Raw genomic sequence first — 13,380 nt, 5'->3', positions numbered from 1 at the left:
TCTAAACATGATTTGTGCTGGTGAGGAGAATTTGGTGCTCAAGCAGGAGCTGTGAAACTTCTCACACAAAAATGATCCCATGAATCCCAAATTCCCTCTATTCCTTCATATTGGCCTCATTCATTTTTCACACAATATCTCCTAACACTGAGCTGGTAGTTCCAAACCAGCATTTGTCACTTCACAGCACAATCAAACCTCTGCATTTAAGCTCCTATTTGCCTAAAATCCCCTTAAAGGAGGCTTTCCAGTCAGTTTTTGTTTAATGTTCCAGCTGTCTAGAGGCAAGCTTTGCAAATGATCAGTGCCAGAAGCACTGGATTTCTCTTCTGCAGCTTCTCATCTTGACAGCCCCAAGCTCTGCCCACCCTCTGTGTCCTGCAGCTCAGTGCCCTGAACATCTCCCATCTATTGCTGAGAAGATGCTACCAAAAAATWACATTTCTACTGATTTTTTGAGTCACATCTAAAAATATCCTCCCCAACCAATGGAAAATGTATTAAATCTAAATTAGAGATTTAAACTGAAATTGGAAAGAAATAGGAAAATGGAAAAAGTGCCTCTTAAAATGGTACTTCAGGATGCATTTAGATAAGACAAATATTTTAGTGAACCAAACCAAAAGAACCCATTATGAGAGGATCCATTATACAAGAGGTACCAGCCCTCATTTGGGTTCTACTTTGTTGTGGGTTTAAGTGATATCATGATCTTCTCCAAAGAAAATTTAAAGAYTGGGATTTTATACACAAATAACACTGTAAATAAATAGATATTAAAAGCAATATGGATGCTCCCTGGTGAATTACGGAAATGAGTGGGATAAAGCATTAGGAAACTGGACAACTACTGGTACTGTAGATCTGTGTATAAATACATTAAAATGGGAGGTTTTTTAAGAGAGTCTTTAAAAAGGACAGGTTTAAAAGTGATTCTGTAGAGATCTGAGGCTTGGGGACACAGGCAGTGGTGGCTTTGGCAGTGCTGGGGAAGGGCTGGACTCAGTGATTTCAGAGGGCTCTTCCAACCTAAACCATTCCCTGACTCTGTCCTGTAACCACATTCTCAGGATTTTCCTGGAGCTGAACTCTGGAGACAGCCCTGAACAACTGAATCAGCTGCTGGGCTGGGACACAAAGGAGCAGATTTGCTGCTTCTCCCCACACTGCTGAGGCACCCCAAACCTGCAGGATCTGCCAGCGCCTCGCTGTGCTTCCCTCAGGAGCAGCAATTCCACAACTTCCCACCAACACAACCCGCTCCCAGAGGGCCAAACCCCGCCCTTCAGGCTGCAGGAATTTACCTGGCGCCGCACCCTTTGGTCCATCGGTGGCTCCAGCCTCTCCTGGCAATGCTGTGGCTGCAGCGGGAGCGTTTCCAGGCGCTGCTGCCGTGGGGCTCTCGGGCAGACTCGTCTTTATTGCTTCTGCGGCTGCGGGGGGCACTGGGACACAGAAGCAGCCGGGATGAGCATCAAAGGCCTCGGCAGCGGCTCCTCCCTGCAGCTGCTGGGATGGGGCTGAAACTCCCAGAGCCTCAGCCATTCCGGGSAGGGAACTCCCCCCTCAGACCCCCATCAACTCAAAGAGAATCGGCTTTTACTGCCCATTCCCAGGGAAATAATTTATGTGGCACCCAGGAAAAGTCTTGAATCCCGGATGAAGTGGCAGAGTTGGGGAGTGCTGTGTTACAAACAATCCCAGCCCCAGCTCCAAAAGCACTTTCTACCCACGATCAGAGCTAAACTGTTCTCAGCTTCTCCACTGAAATAAAGATCCCATTATGGGACAGGTTTTGTAATACACAAGAATCCCCAATACAATGACGTCCCAGAGTAGCTTCGAAGGTTAAACTGTGACCAGAATCTATAGATAATCACAGAATTCCAGAAAGGTTTGGCTTGGAAGGGACTCTAAAGCTCATTCAGTGCTACTCCCTGCCATGGAAGGGACACCTCCCACTGTCCCAGGSTGCTCCAAGCCCCAGTGTCCAGCCTGGCCTTGGACACTGCCAGGGATCCAGGGGCAGCCACAGCTGCTCTGGGCACCCTGTGCCAGGGCCTCCCCACCCTCCCTCCCAGGAAACAATTCCTTCCCAATACCCCATCTATCCCTGCCCTCTGGCAGTGGGAAGCCATTGCCATTCCTCAAAGATGCATTTCCATTCTAAATTGACTGGAGCAGCAGAAACAGTGCTGTCCTTGCTCAGGTCCCCCTTGGCTCTGTCACAGCCTCATGTTCCCTAAGAGGACAGAGCAGGAGAGAGCTGGCTCTGCTGCTCAGGAACTCTCTACTGAYACTTCCTGCACATCAGCTTAGAACTGATTTTACCTGGTGGCTCAACAAAGAAAGAGGTATCTGGTCCCTTCATGTCCTGCTGAGCTCCCATCCAGTATTCCTCAGGCACTGTGGGAAGAAACACACTCAGTCCAGCCCTGACCCCACAGGGATTTTACATCCCCCATGGAAGGTCTTGACCCTGCTGGTTTGGGACTTCATCCTCAGGTAACATTTCAATTCCCTCTGCAAGAGGTACCAGAACATCCTGTATTTCCACAGTTACTGGGAGTGAAACCTCCCATCAGAGAAGGGTTATAACCAGCACTGACCAAAGAGGAGCTTCTTTCCTCAATTATTTTGGTCAAGTGGCTCTGGGTGGCCCTGTCTGAGCAGGGGGGTTGGAAAAGTTTCCTTCCAAACTCAACCATCCTGGGATCCCCTAACGTAGAATCCAGGATTTGGGYTGCAAGGGACCTTAAGGATCACCCAGTGCCACCCCTGCTATGGGCAGAGACACTTCCCCCTATCCCAGGCTGCTCCAAGCCTGTCCAGAGTGGCCTTGGACACTGCCAGGGATCAGGGGCAGCTCTGGGCACCCTGTGCCAGGGCCTCACACCAGAACATTCCCCCTGARCCGACAACTGCCACTACCAAGAGGAAACTTTCTAATCTTGGCTCATTTTATGTATCAACTTCCCACCAGGATTCTTTAGGACTCATGAACAGGGATTTTTCAGCTGCAARCCCTCCAAACCCAAAAAGAGAAAACATTTGCTTCTCACCTGCTTTTCCTGGCAGGAATTCTGTGCCTGACTCCAGGCCAATGAAGGCTGATGGGTCTAGGGCCTCTGCAGGGGAATACAGGGACCCCAGGAAAGGCTGCTCAGGTCCCATCATAGGTCCATGTGGAGCTAGGGAAATAAAAACCCCTTTGTTAAGCACCAGCCCTGATGAATCCTCTCCTAAACTTCAAGTCCTACAATACTTGGGCTGCTCTGATCAGCAGCAGCAGCTCAGATAAATCTGTATCAAATCTGTTCTGCCTCACAAACCCTAAATTCTGCATTTTACAAAACTTTCTAACAAGTGCAAGACAGTAAACACAGGCAAATTATTTCCTTGGGCTTTCTGCTTCTGCTCCCATGAATTCCTGCTGGTAATCCCTCAATAATCCAATATTAATMTAATAATCCAGGAGGTCAAATGCCAAAGAGCACTTTGTGAAAACAGTTCTGAGTATCTGGATTTTAGCCATGAAAACAAGAGCACGAAAAAAGGCTTGTGAGCTTAGGACCTTAATTTTCACTACATGAGAGTCAGCAGAGAAAACTGCCCAGCTGACAGCTGGGGAGGGATGTCCAGGAGGAGCTCACCAAGGATGTCCCTGGCAGCGTCGGCGTGGCCYGGGAACAGCGGCATGTTCTTCATGTCCGTGGGGAATGACAAGTCTGGCAGGTTCTCCCCTCTGTGGATGCTGAAGGGGTCTGGCAGAGACAGAACCAGGCAGAGTCACCACACAGGGGGACAAGGAYCATCATTGAAACAAGGAATGAAGATGCACCAGATCCCAGCACTGAAATTCCAAGGGAAAGCTGCTTTTGGGGTTATTCAGCAGGAGCAAACACCTTCTTAATTGGAATTCACRCCCAGCAGTAACACTCAGTTGCTCGGGCTGATTCCTGGGGAAAGTGGATCAGGACTGTTCATGGAGAACCTGTCTCCCCCTCTCCAGGAGGGATCATCTGCTTCTTCCCTGCTGGACACATCCAGTTATTCCGAGTCAGGAGCCAGGGCTCAGCTCAGCTCCCCCCAGAGCAAGGAAAGGTATGGGAYCCCCAAACCCTCCTGGCCAGAACTGCACCCCAGTGTGAACTGGAGTGATGGGTTGGGGTTTTAACCAAGTTACTGGGAAATTAAAACATCTCCCAGTGCTCCAGGCAGACTGCTCCATMCTTGGGAATGTCCAGGGCTGGGTTGGATGGGGCTTGGAGCAACCTGGGATAGAAGAAGTTGTCCCTACYGTGGCAGGGGTGGAATGGGATGAGCTTTAAGGTCCCTGTCATCCCTGCCCTCTGGCAGTGGGAAGCCATTCCCTGTGTCCTGTCCCTCCATCCCTTGTCCCCAGTCCCTCTCCAGCTCTCCTGGAGCCCCTTTAGGCCCTGCAAGGGGCTCTAAGCTCTCCCAGAGACTTTTCTCCCCTGGGTGAACAATCCATTCGCAGACACTCAGATTTCTCCCAGTTAACGCCAGTTAAGAGGGAGTTCCTTGAGGGCTGGGGCTCATTTCCATGCCAGATGTGCTCCCTGCAGGGCTGACAGCATGGCCTGAGGTGTTCCTGTCTGGGATGGCAGGATCAGGTGAGCTGAGTGAATTCCTTTATCGACCTGTCAGATTATTTGAGAGGCCAAGACAACATCTTGCCTCAGAGCAACGTGGAGAATATTTTGATTTCAAGCTGTTTAGATCAGCATTGCCAGGTCTGAACAACTGCCTTCTTTCCAATTAAAAAAACAACCCCAAAAACAAGGGGAAAAAAAAGGTCATGACAGAAACCAATTTAAAACTGAAAGAGATCCCACTGATGTTCCCTCTTTCCCTAGCAGCTGGATAATGTGGAAAAAATGGGCAACTCAGATCTCTGGGCAAACCCCACCTCTTCCCTGGAGGGGAAAAGGGAGAAGTGGRAGAGCTGGAATTTCRCCTGTTTTTTCCCCAGSGACCAAGGAATTACAGCAATGGTGGTCAAGAGATCCATTACAGCACCGGCCAGAGAATCCTCTCCTCGGGAGGGAAATCATCCTCCACTTTCCAAAGAGTGGGCACACAAACACTTCACAAACCCACAGACTTCTCTGGTCCTTAAAGCTGCTCCGTGCCCTCTGATCCCTCTGCTCCTTTATGGGAATGTCAAGCACAATCTCATTTACACCCAATGGGAAGAGCAGGACAGGGAATACTTTGATCCTGAACTTCACCTGGTGCCTGTGCAGGTGTGCACGGCACAGTGCCTAAAGAAATGGTTTCATGCAACAAATATACCACAAAATTCGCATTATTCACTGYTCAAAAGGACAATGGGTGGTACGTAAATTGCTCCTAATTAACGCATTTGACATCTGGCTCTTGAGCACAATGACATCAAYGTCCCATTCCAGCACCCACACAGCAACAGGAAGGAAAACCCAACCAACCTGTGGCTCTTTACTTCCAGTTCTYCTATGAATCATTCCTTATGTAAAAATACATCATTTCTCCACAGATACAAAATATGAGATTCACACAGCAAGGAAACCATGCACTAAGCAGCTCTACAGTACTCAATATATTAAAAAAAGAAGTTCCACTCTGTATCTTTCTGGGTTGATTGCCTGGGATAATCTGGGCAATTCCAACAGCAAGCAATTCCCATAAGCTTTCACAAAATRCAGRAAAGAAAGYAGAAAAGTRAGGGGAAGCTGCTGGGTAAAAKTGCATCTGTGTGCGGGGCTGGGCTMCACCAGGCCCGGCTCCCTGTGCAGAGGGTGAGGGACAGCGTGGCCCAGATCATCAACTCCAGCGTCTGAACACCCCAACAGACCCCAAAACACACCACAAACACTGTGTCTGCTTGGGTTTGAAACACCTCCAGGGATGGGCATTTCAGCCCCTGCCAAGGCCTGACCACCCTTTACATGAGGAATACTCCCAGTATCCAACCTGAGCCTTCCCTGACACAGCCTGAGGCCGTTCCCTCTCCTCCTGTCCATGTTCCCTGGGAGCAGAGCCTGACCCCTTCCTGGCTGCCCCCTCCTGTCAGAGAGTTGTGCAGAGCCACAAGGTCCCCCCGGAGCCTCCTTTTCTCCAGGCTGAGCCCCTTTCCCAGCTCCCTCAGCTGCTCCTGGTGCTCCAGACCCTTCCCCAGCCCCATTCCCTTCCCTGGACATGCTCCAGCCCCTCCAGGTCTCTCCTGTCAGGAAATCCCAAAGCTGCCCCCAGGATCTGAGGTGGTCCCTCAGCAGTGCCAGCACAGGGGGACAATCCCTGCCCTGGGGCTGTGCCCACGATGGGGCTGGCACTGCAGAGGGGCCACTGGCCGCTTGTCCCCCTGGGCACATCTGGGCTAATGTCACCAGCATAGCCAGGGCCTTTCCCGGGTTTCCAGCCCCTCTATCCCAGCCTGGAGCACTCTGCAGGGTTATGGTGCCCCTCACCCTGCTGGYCTCAGCCCACGGACCCAGCTGGTCCAGACCCCGGCCTGGAGCCTTCYCACCCTCCAGCAGACCCACATCCCACCCTGCTCAGGGCTGTCCCTGAGCTCCCTGAGGGTTCCCTCCCTCCCTGCCTCACCCAGAGCCCCAAAGTGGCCACAGAACAGGGCAGGGCCCGGCCCTGAGGAGCCCTGGGGCYGTGGAGGGCACTGGGGCAGAGACCCCCACAGGGATGGGGCCAGGAATGGTGCCAGGAGTCCCTGAGGCCCCCCAGCTGCTCAATCCAGGGACACTCCCAGCTCCTGAGCTGTCCTACCAGCCATGTCCATGGGTTTGAAGCACAGGTCCCTCTCCTCTGCCGACCAGGAGTCRTTGCGATCCAGGAACTCTTTGTAGGACATCTTCTCATCCATGATTTCTCCTGGGAATACTGACATGGGAGAAGAAATGACCCAGTCAAAAGCCAAACATTAAAATAKGTAGAATGGATCACTGCACCATGTGCCATTCAGATGTGACATCCCAAGGGAACAGGGACTGACAGTCAAACCACAGACCATAACATTAATTTCTTACTGGTCTGATCCAGCTCTCCAAATACCAGACACAGAATAATAGTGATTTCTGTGTCCTGACGCACATGTGAGATCAACAATGGATTCACATGGAAGTGCTGTCCTGCTCCAAAGCCTCCAGGTGGACAAAAGAAACAAACTCATAATGCCTGAAGCTTTAAACAGGACAAACTCCGTGGAAGGCTTCAAAATTAATGCCCACACTAATGACTTTGAGCTTCTTATTTTTTTTTTAAAGAGGCCTGAATTTGTCAGCTCTTCTGTGGGCAACATTAGTTTTAAACTGGTTCCAGTTTCTTCTGGAAACAGAAATATTTGCACCGACTCCTCTCATCTCCAGTACAGCATTTCCTACTCACTTGCCAGTACATCTCCTTATGCTTTTCATATTTTTACCTTCACTTAGGCTGACAATACCTGCAAGCCTGGAGTTTGGGAGAGGAAATGCATCACAAAATATCCCTGAATTCAGTGAAAACTGCAGTTAATAAAAATGACCACCACATTTTAAGACACAGAAGAAACAGAAGGGAATAATTCATCAAAAGCACGACCYTGGTCTGTAAAAGCAACAACCTGGAGGTGCCAGGTGGGCTGAGAGCTCACAGCAAGGTGGGCAGAGATTCAACTCTAAAAATTTTAATAATAACAAAGTGATTAAGAAAGAATACAATGAAAAATGTCTTTTGTGGGATTTGGCATTTGCTTCACATCATAAGAAAACGAAAGGCTGCCAGGACAAATCATCAGTGGGTTCAACAATTTGCTCAGAGAGTTTGGGTTTGGAAGAGTAGGAGAGGATTCTGTGGAGTTTGAAACACATCCAAACCTCTGATTAGGGGTAAAAATGAAATATTATTTCTAATTTATAACGTAATTAGTAATATAGATAAAATAATAATTTAGATATTAAAACTAATAATATATATTGTAAAACTATAATATATTAGGCAATTTATATTATATCTTATATATAAGATATAAATACATAGAATATATTATATAGCATATATGATATATATTTACTTTTATAATATATTTTATGTTTTAATGCATTTTCTATTATGCATTACAATATATATATTATAATGTATATTTTATATATTTTCACATGTTACATATTATATAGATTACCTAATATTTTATTATATTTATAAATAGATATGTACATTATCTATTATACACTTTATAGATAGATAATGTACATTATCTATTATACACTTTATTTTATATATTTGTATATATACATTTATATATTTAATTTTATATATTTATATATATACATATATACATTATATATTTATAAATGTATATTTTTATTTATACATACACAGAGACACATTTTTATATATATAAAGATATCTATATAAATATATAGATATACATACATATATACACATACAGTAAAAAAGAACATGTGCAATGACTAATAGAAATAATCTAAATATTACTTCCAGTCAGGTTCTGGAGCTCCAAGCGCTGCTGCGTCCCCAGGGTGTGGCCTCTGTGATTTCAGGGCCGTGTGACAGTCCCTGTGTGTGACACTGTGTGCGTGACTCTCCCTGTGTGTGTGACCCTCCCTGTGTGTGTGACCCTCCCTGTGTGTGTGACCCTCCCTGTGGGTATGACACTGTGTGTGTGACACTGTGTGTGTGACACTCTCTGCGTGTGTGACACTGTGTGTATGACACTGTGTGTATGACACTGTGTGTGTGACACTGTGTGTGTGACCCTCCCTGTGTGTGCGACCCTCCCTGTGTGTGTGACACTGTGAGTGTGACCCTGTGTGTGTGACCCTCCCTCCCTCTGTCCCTCCCTCTGTCCCTCYCTCRGCGTGTCCCCACTGCAGCCGTTCCCAGCAATCCCTTCCACAGGGCGCTCCCCACTAATCCCAGGAAAGGCAGGAGCTTTCCGGGGCTTTAGGTCCCCTGGAGGGGTCACACGAAGGGAAGGGCCGCGTGCTCAGGGACACAGCAGTGGCACCGCGTCCCCAGTGCCACCTTGGGCGGGAGCAGGACCCCAGCTCTGCCTCCCCCTCTCCCAGAGGCTGATCCTCGCTGTCCCACAGCAATGATGCAGATGGGAACACTCTGGGAAAAGGCTTTTTCCTTACTGAAACCCAAACTCTGGAAAAGGCTGCCCTTGGGGTGGACGCTGGTTATGGGACGGAACACTTCCAGTGAATAAGGGAGCCACAGAGTGGGATCTGGAATGGTTTGGGGTGGAAGGGACACCCCTGACCCGTTCCAAACTGTGCCGGGGCAGGGACATGTCCCCCATGGGCAGTGCCAGGCTCTCACCAGRGCTCACGCTGTAGGACAGATCCCATGAAGCTGCTGATCCAACTGCAGACAATAACACGGATTTTTTCCGCTCACACACACTGGGAAAGCCGGAGATGGGGAATCARAGGGCAATTCCAGCAAACACAAGCTCTCCCACTCCTGGGCTCCCAGGCCAGCAGGACTCAGAGCAGGCACTGCAGCCCTGCCCCTGCACACACCCAGCCCCAATCACCCCTGGAGCCCRGAACAGTGGGGTTTGGCACGGGGGCTCGGAGCTGATACCCTGCTGAAAGGCCCCACTGGCCAYGGSTGACTGCAGAACGAGCACACTGAAYRCTCCCAGGCCAGGGCTCCCACCAGCTCTGCCTCCCCTGTGGCAAGGGACATGGGGACGTGGGGAGGCAACAACCCTCCAAGTGCCCCGTGGAAAATCCAGCCCGGGCAATGCTGTCAGAGCTCTTAAATTACCAAGGCTGATAATTTAAGGGGAAAATATTTCATTAATATTTTATTTGATAATATAATGTAATTTTTGWAATATTTTATTTAGATTTGCAAAGTGCTTTGGAGATACAGTGCCGCTGCAATGTGTCAAGAGACATTATTATTATTTACCATTATTTGTGGTACAGAACAGCAAGGGATTTAATTAGATTCCACTGTAAATTCCTCTAGACAGGGGGCTGTCATTTGCGTGTCTATAAAACTATATAAAGCAAAAAAAAAAAAAATAGAAGACACTAAAAGTCCTTGACAGTGCGAGGAAGAGCCTGGGAGCAGTTAAAAACATTCAAGAACCTCTTTGAAGATGATATTCTGATTTTATGGTGTGAACTGAGCTCTGGGTGGACCCACACTGAGGCTGATGGAGAGCACCCRCTGCTTGAACGCTAAATATTTGCAATAAATCTATTTGTTAGCACTAAAAACATATTGACATATTGCCATGATTCAAGATTTCACAGGGAAGAACACAAAAAAGTAGAAGGGAGTCCTCCACTTTGGGGTTGTTTTTAGTAGCCACGTTGTGTTCATGTCTTTAAACACAGAGGGGAACCACACCCGGGGCTGGAGGCGGAGGGAGCAGAAGGACACAACGGAATTGTAATGGGAAATATTTCCATGTGACATCAGATGARACCAAGCTGAGCAAAAAACTCTCARYGTTTGCAAGCCCTGAGCTCCAGCAAAGCCCCAAAAGCTGCTAGAAGCTGCATCAGGAGCAGTTGGGAGCTGCCTCTGCCAAATCCTTCGAAATCTCAACCCAAGACTGGGACATTCTTCACACAATATTTTACAACAGATGCAAATTAAAAACCCAAACCAGCCACCACTTCCCAGCAGGAATCGCAGCGCAAGGAGGGATCCAGGCAGCTCTGGAGCAGCCAAGAGGCCAGAGCAGGGCCAGGAGTAGGGTCAAGCCTGGATCAGCCCCCCAGAGCCAAGGCACCCCTGCCACAGCCAGGACAACGAAGATTGCTGCACCACAATTGCCACCAGCAAAACCCCCTCTGCTACTGCCAAAATGTTTTCCAAGTTATTTGCCATAAAGTGGACACTTCCAGCTTATCTTTCATCCCCATCCCATCCCAACAATCAGCTCCTCCTTATCAAGCCTGGAACACAAAACGTGATCTCAGAACAAGGTCCCAAGGACTGGGAAAAGAGGATTTTTCAGTTCCAAACCCAACCTCCCCAAACACTCATTCTGCCTCTGACCTACCAACAAAAGACACAGAAACAGCAAAACGAAGCCAAGCCTTTACAAGGCCCAGTGCTGACGGTGCCTGTKAATGTGCATCAGCAGCAGATAATGCACTCCACACAAAATGCAAATCTGACAGATCCCACAGACCTGTAAAGCAATTTTAGCAAGTATTAAAGCTGGCTGATAGCTGAAAATCCGGTTACGARTCCTGATAATATAAACCAATGTAGGATTAGAGCTTACAAAGTCTTGCTTAAAGGAAAAAAGACCATTAACAACATACTTACAAAGCAAACTTGCTTCTGAAAGTAAAAATAAGGATCCCATGCAAGTAGCACCTTCCCCGCACCAGTGCCAGGGCAGGACGAGGGTGGAACATTTAGCAGAGCTGCTGACAGTGCCAAACTGTTTGTTTGATCATCTCTCTGCAGAAATCAGCACAGTCACACCACCCAATTCACAGCTGATCCAGCCAAAAGTGCTCTCCTGACCACGCACCCCACGCCGAGCTTGGACCTCGGGCAGGACCGGCTCCTGGAGCTGCTGTCCCGCAGGACTTCCCACGGGGAATGTCCAGGCAGGGCTCTCTGAGCAGAGGATTACCCGCTAAAGCCTTTTCGCTGCAGGAGATGCTAATCTTGGGAGGTCACCGGCCAGACCTCCAGCTCGGGGTTAAGGATCCTCACAATGGATGAGTGAGCAGCCAGGAGAGGGCCCTGGCAGCACCCAGCAGGGAACAGGCACAGGGAGGATTAGGAACTGGAAGGGAATTTGCCCACATCACCCACGGGATGGGTGCACTTCACACAGGGGCTAAGCTGGCCTTGCTGCAATCACTACAGAATGGTTTTACCAGTCCTGCCCATCAGTCTCAAGGGGAAGGAAAGTCCCTCCACACACTGATACCCCTCTGCAGGGTGGGATACCTGCTGCCTTAAAAAGGAGAATCTGTCGTGGAATGGTTTGGGTGGGAAGGGATCTTRAGGATCATCCARTGCCACCCCTGCCATGGGCAGGGACACCTTCCCCTGTCCCAGGGTGCTCAGAGCCCTGTCCAGCCTGGCGCTGGGCACTGCCAAGGATCCAGGGGCAGCCACAGCTGCTCTGGGAAATTCTATCCCAGCACCCCACCCCACCCCCCCAGCCAGGAATTCCTAATTCCCAATATCCCACCCAAATCCACCCTCTGGCASCAGGAAGCCATTCCTTGTGTCCTGTCCCTCCATCCCTCGACCCCAGTCCCTCTCCAGCTCTCCTCAAGCCCCTTTAGGCACTGGGAGGGGCCCTAAAGCCTCCCTGGAGMCTTCCCTTTTCCAGACTGGACACTTTAAGGATTTTACATAAGATTCAGACTTTTTTTGGGAGCACTTGCTTCCTGTAGAAGAAATTCCCTGTGCTCAGGCGGCTGCTCAGGACAGTTACTGCCAGGAACAATTTCTGATTCCCACCAGAGGGATGGATCCATGAGATCTTTGTCTGCACTTCCTTATGCACACACCCCTTCAATCTGCTGCCCAACAGGATGGGATCTGCCTGGAACATCAGGTAACAACCCCAACAGGCAGCCAAGACATTGCAGGGTCTCCTTCCCTTGCTCAGGACGTTATTTCCAGACCTTATTTAGGGTTAGGGAGGCAAAAGAGTCACCCAAAAAGTCACAGGACTCCTCCTTTAAGATGCCCAGGCTCCCTTTGTGCCTGACTTGGAATAAACAGGGAGCATCTTGCAGGAATATCCTCTCAATATTTTATTATCAGTTTCATCATTTCCTAAAATAAAATATTGTCTAGTTCAGTTCAGAGTGAAGGGTCTGAAAATCCCTGTGAGTGAGTTTTGCAGACAAGCTTGACTAATCCCAAAATCTAAGGGATAAGCACAGACAGGAACTACATGGAAAAAGATGTCACCCAGCCACCCAAAGGGAGGTTGTACACTTTTATCCAAGAGGATAAGAGCTCAAGATTCCAAGAAGTTTTTGCATTTAATGAATATCTAAAGCACTAAGCTGGCAGCCCTGATGGAGGACAATTCACCCAGAACAGAGCTGTCAAGGCTGGTACTCCCTCCCTTTCCTCTCGTCAAACTGAAATGCAGCAACTGCACTTCACTGAAAACTCAGACCTGAGGGGACTGGACACTGGGCAGGCTGGCCAGAGAGGCTGGGGACTGTCCAGCCCTGGGGACAGCTCCAGAGCCAGCCCAGCAGAGCACGAGTGGAGTCTGCTTTCCCCGCTTTGGGCAAAGGTGCTGCATTTGGGATGTCAGCGGCTCTTTCTGGCCTCCTGAGCCATCACAGGCTCTGCAGATCCAGCTTTTGGAGAAGGAGATATCTCAGAGTTTGCAAA

At 48.9% G+C, this 13,380-nt stretch overlaps 1 protein-coding gene across 9 annotated transcripts in view; it reads right to left on the bottom strand.

Moving 5' to 3' along the window:
• The window catches only part of MAP4 (microtubule associated protein 4), a 113,831-nt gene that overhangs the window by 54,029 nt on the left and 46,422 nt on the right, over positions 1-13,380 (bottom strand). For all 9 annotated transcript variants that reach the window (XM_057367857.1, XM_057367847.1, XM_057367848.1 and 6 more), the window contains 5 exons: positions 6,784-6,897; positions 3,654-3,764; positions 3,063-3,191; positions 2,332-2,406; positions 1,305-1,445 (listed from right to left, as the gene is read on the bottom strand). In XM_057367857.1, coding sequence (XP_057223840.1) covers positions 1,305-1,445; positions 2,332-2,406; positions 3,063-3,191; positions 3,654-3,764; positions 6,784-6,897 — 570 coding nt within the window. The remainder of the gene's footprint in view (positions 1-1,304; positions 1,446-2,331; positions 2,407-3,062; positions 3,192-3,653; positions 3,765-6,783; positions 6,898-13,380) is intronic.

Source organism: Malurus melanocephalus, unplaced genomic scaffold (assembly GCF_030028575.1).
Source record: "Malurus melanocephalus ecotype Western Australia unplaced genomic scaffold, MMel_1.1 scaffold_86, whole genome shotgun sequence".
In the NCBI taxonomy this organism is placed as follows: domain Eukaryota; kingdom Metazoa; phylum Chordata; class Aves; order Passeriformes; family Maluridae; genus Malurus; species Malurus melanocephalus.
This window is presented reverse-complemented; position numbering and strand designations above follow the sequence as displayed.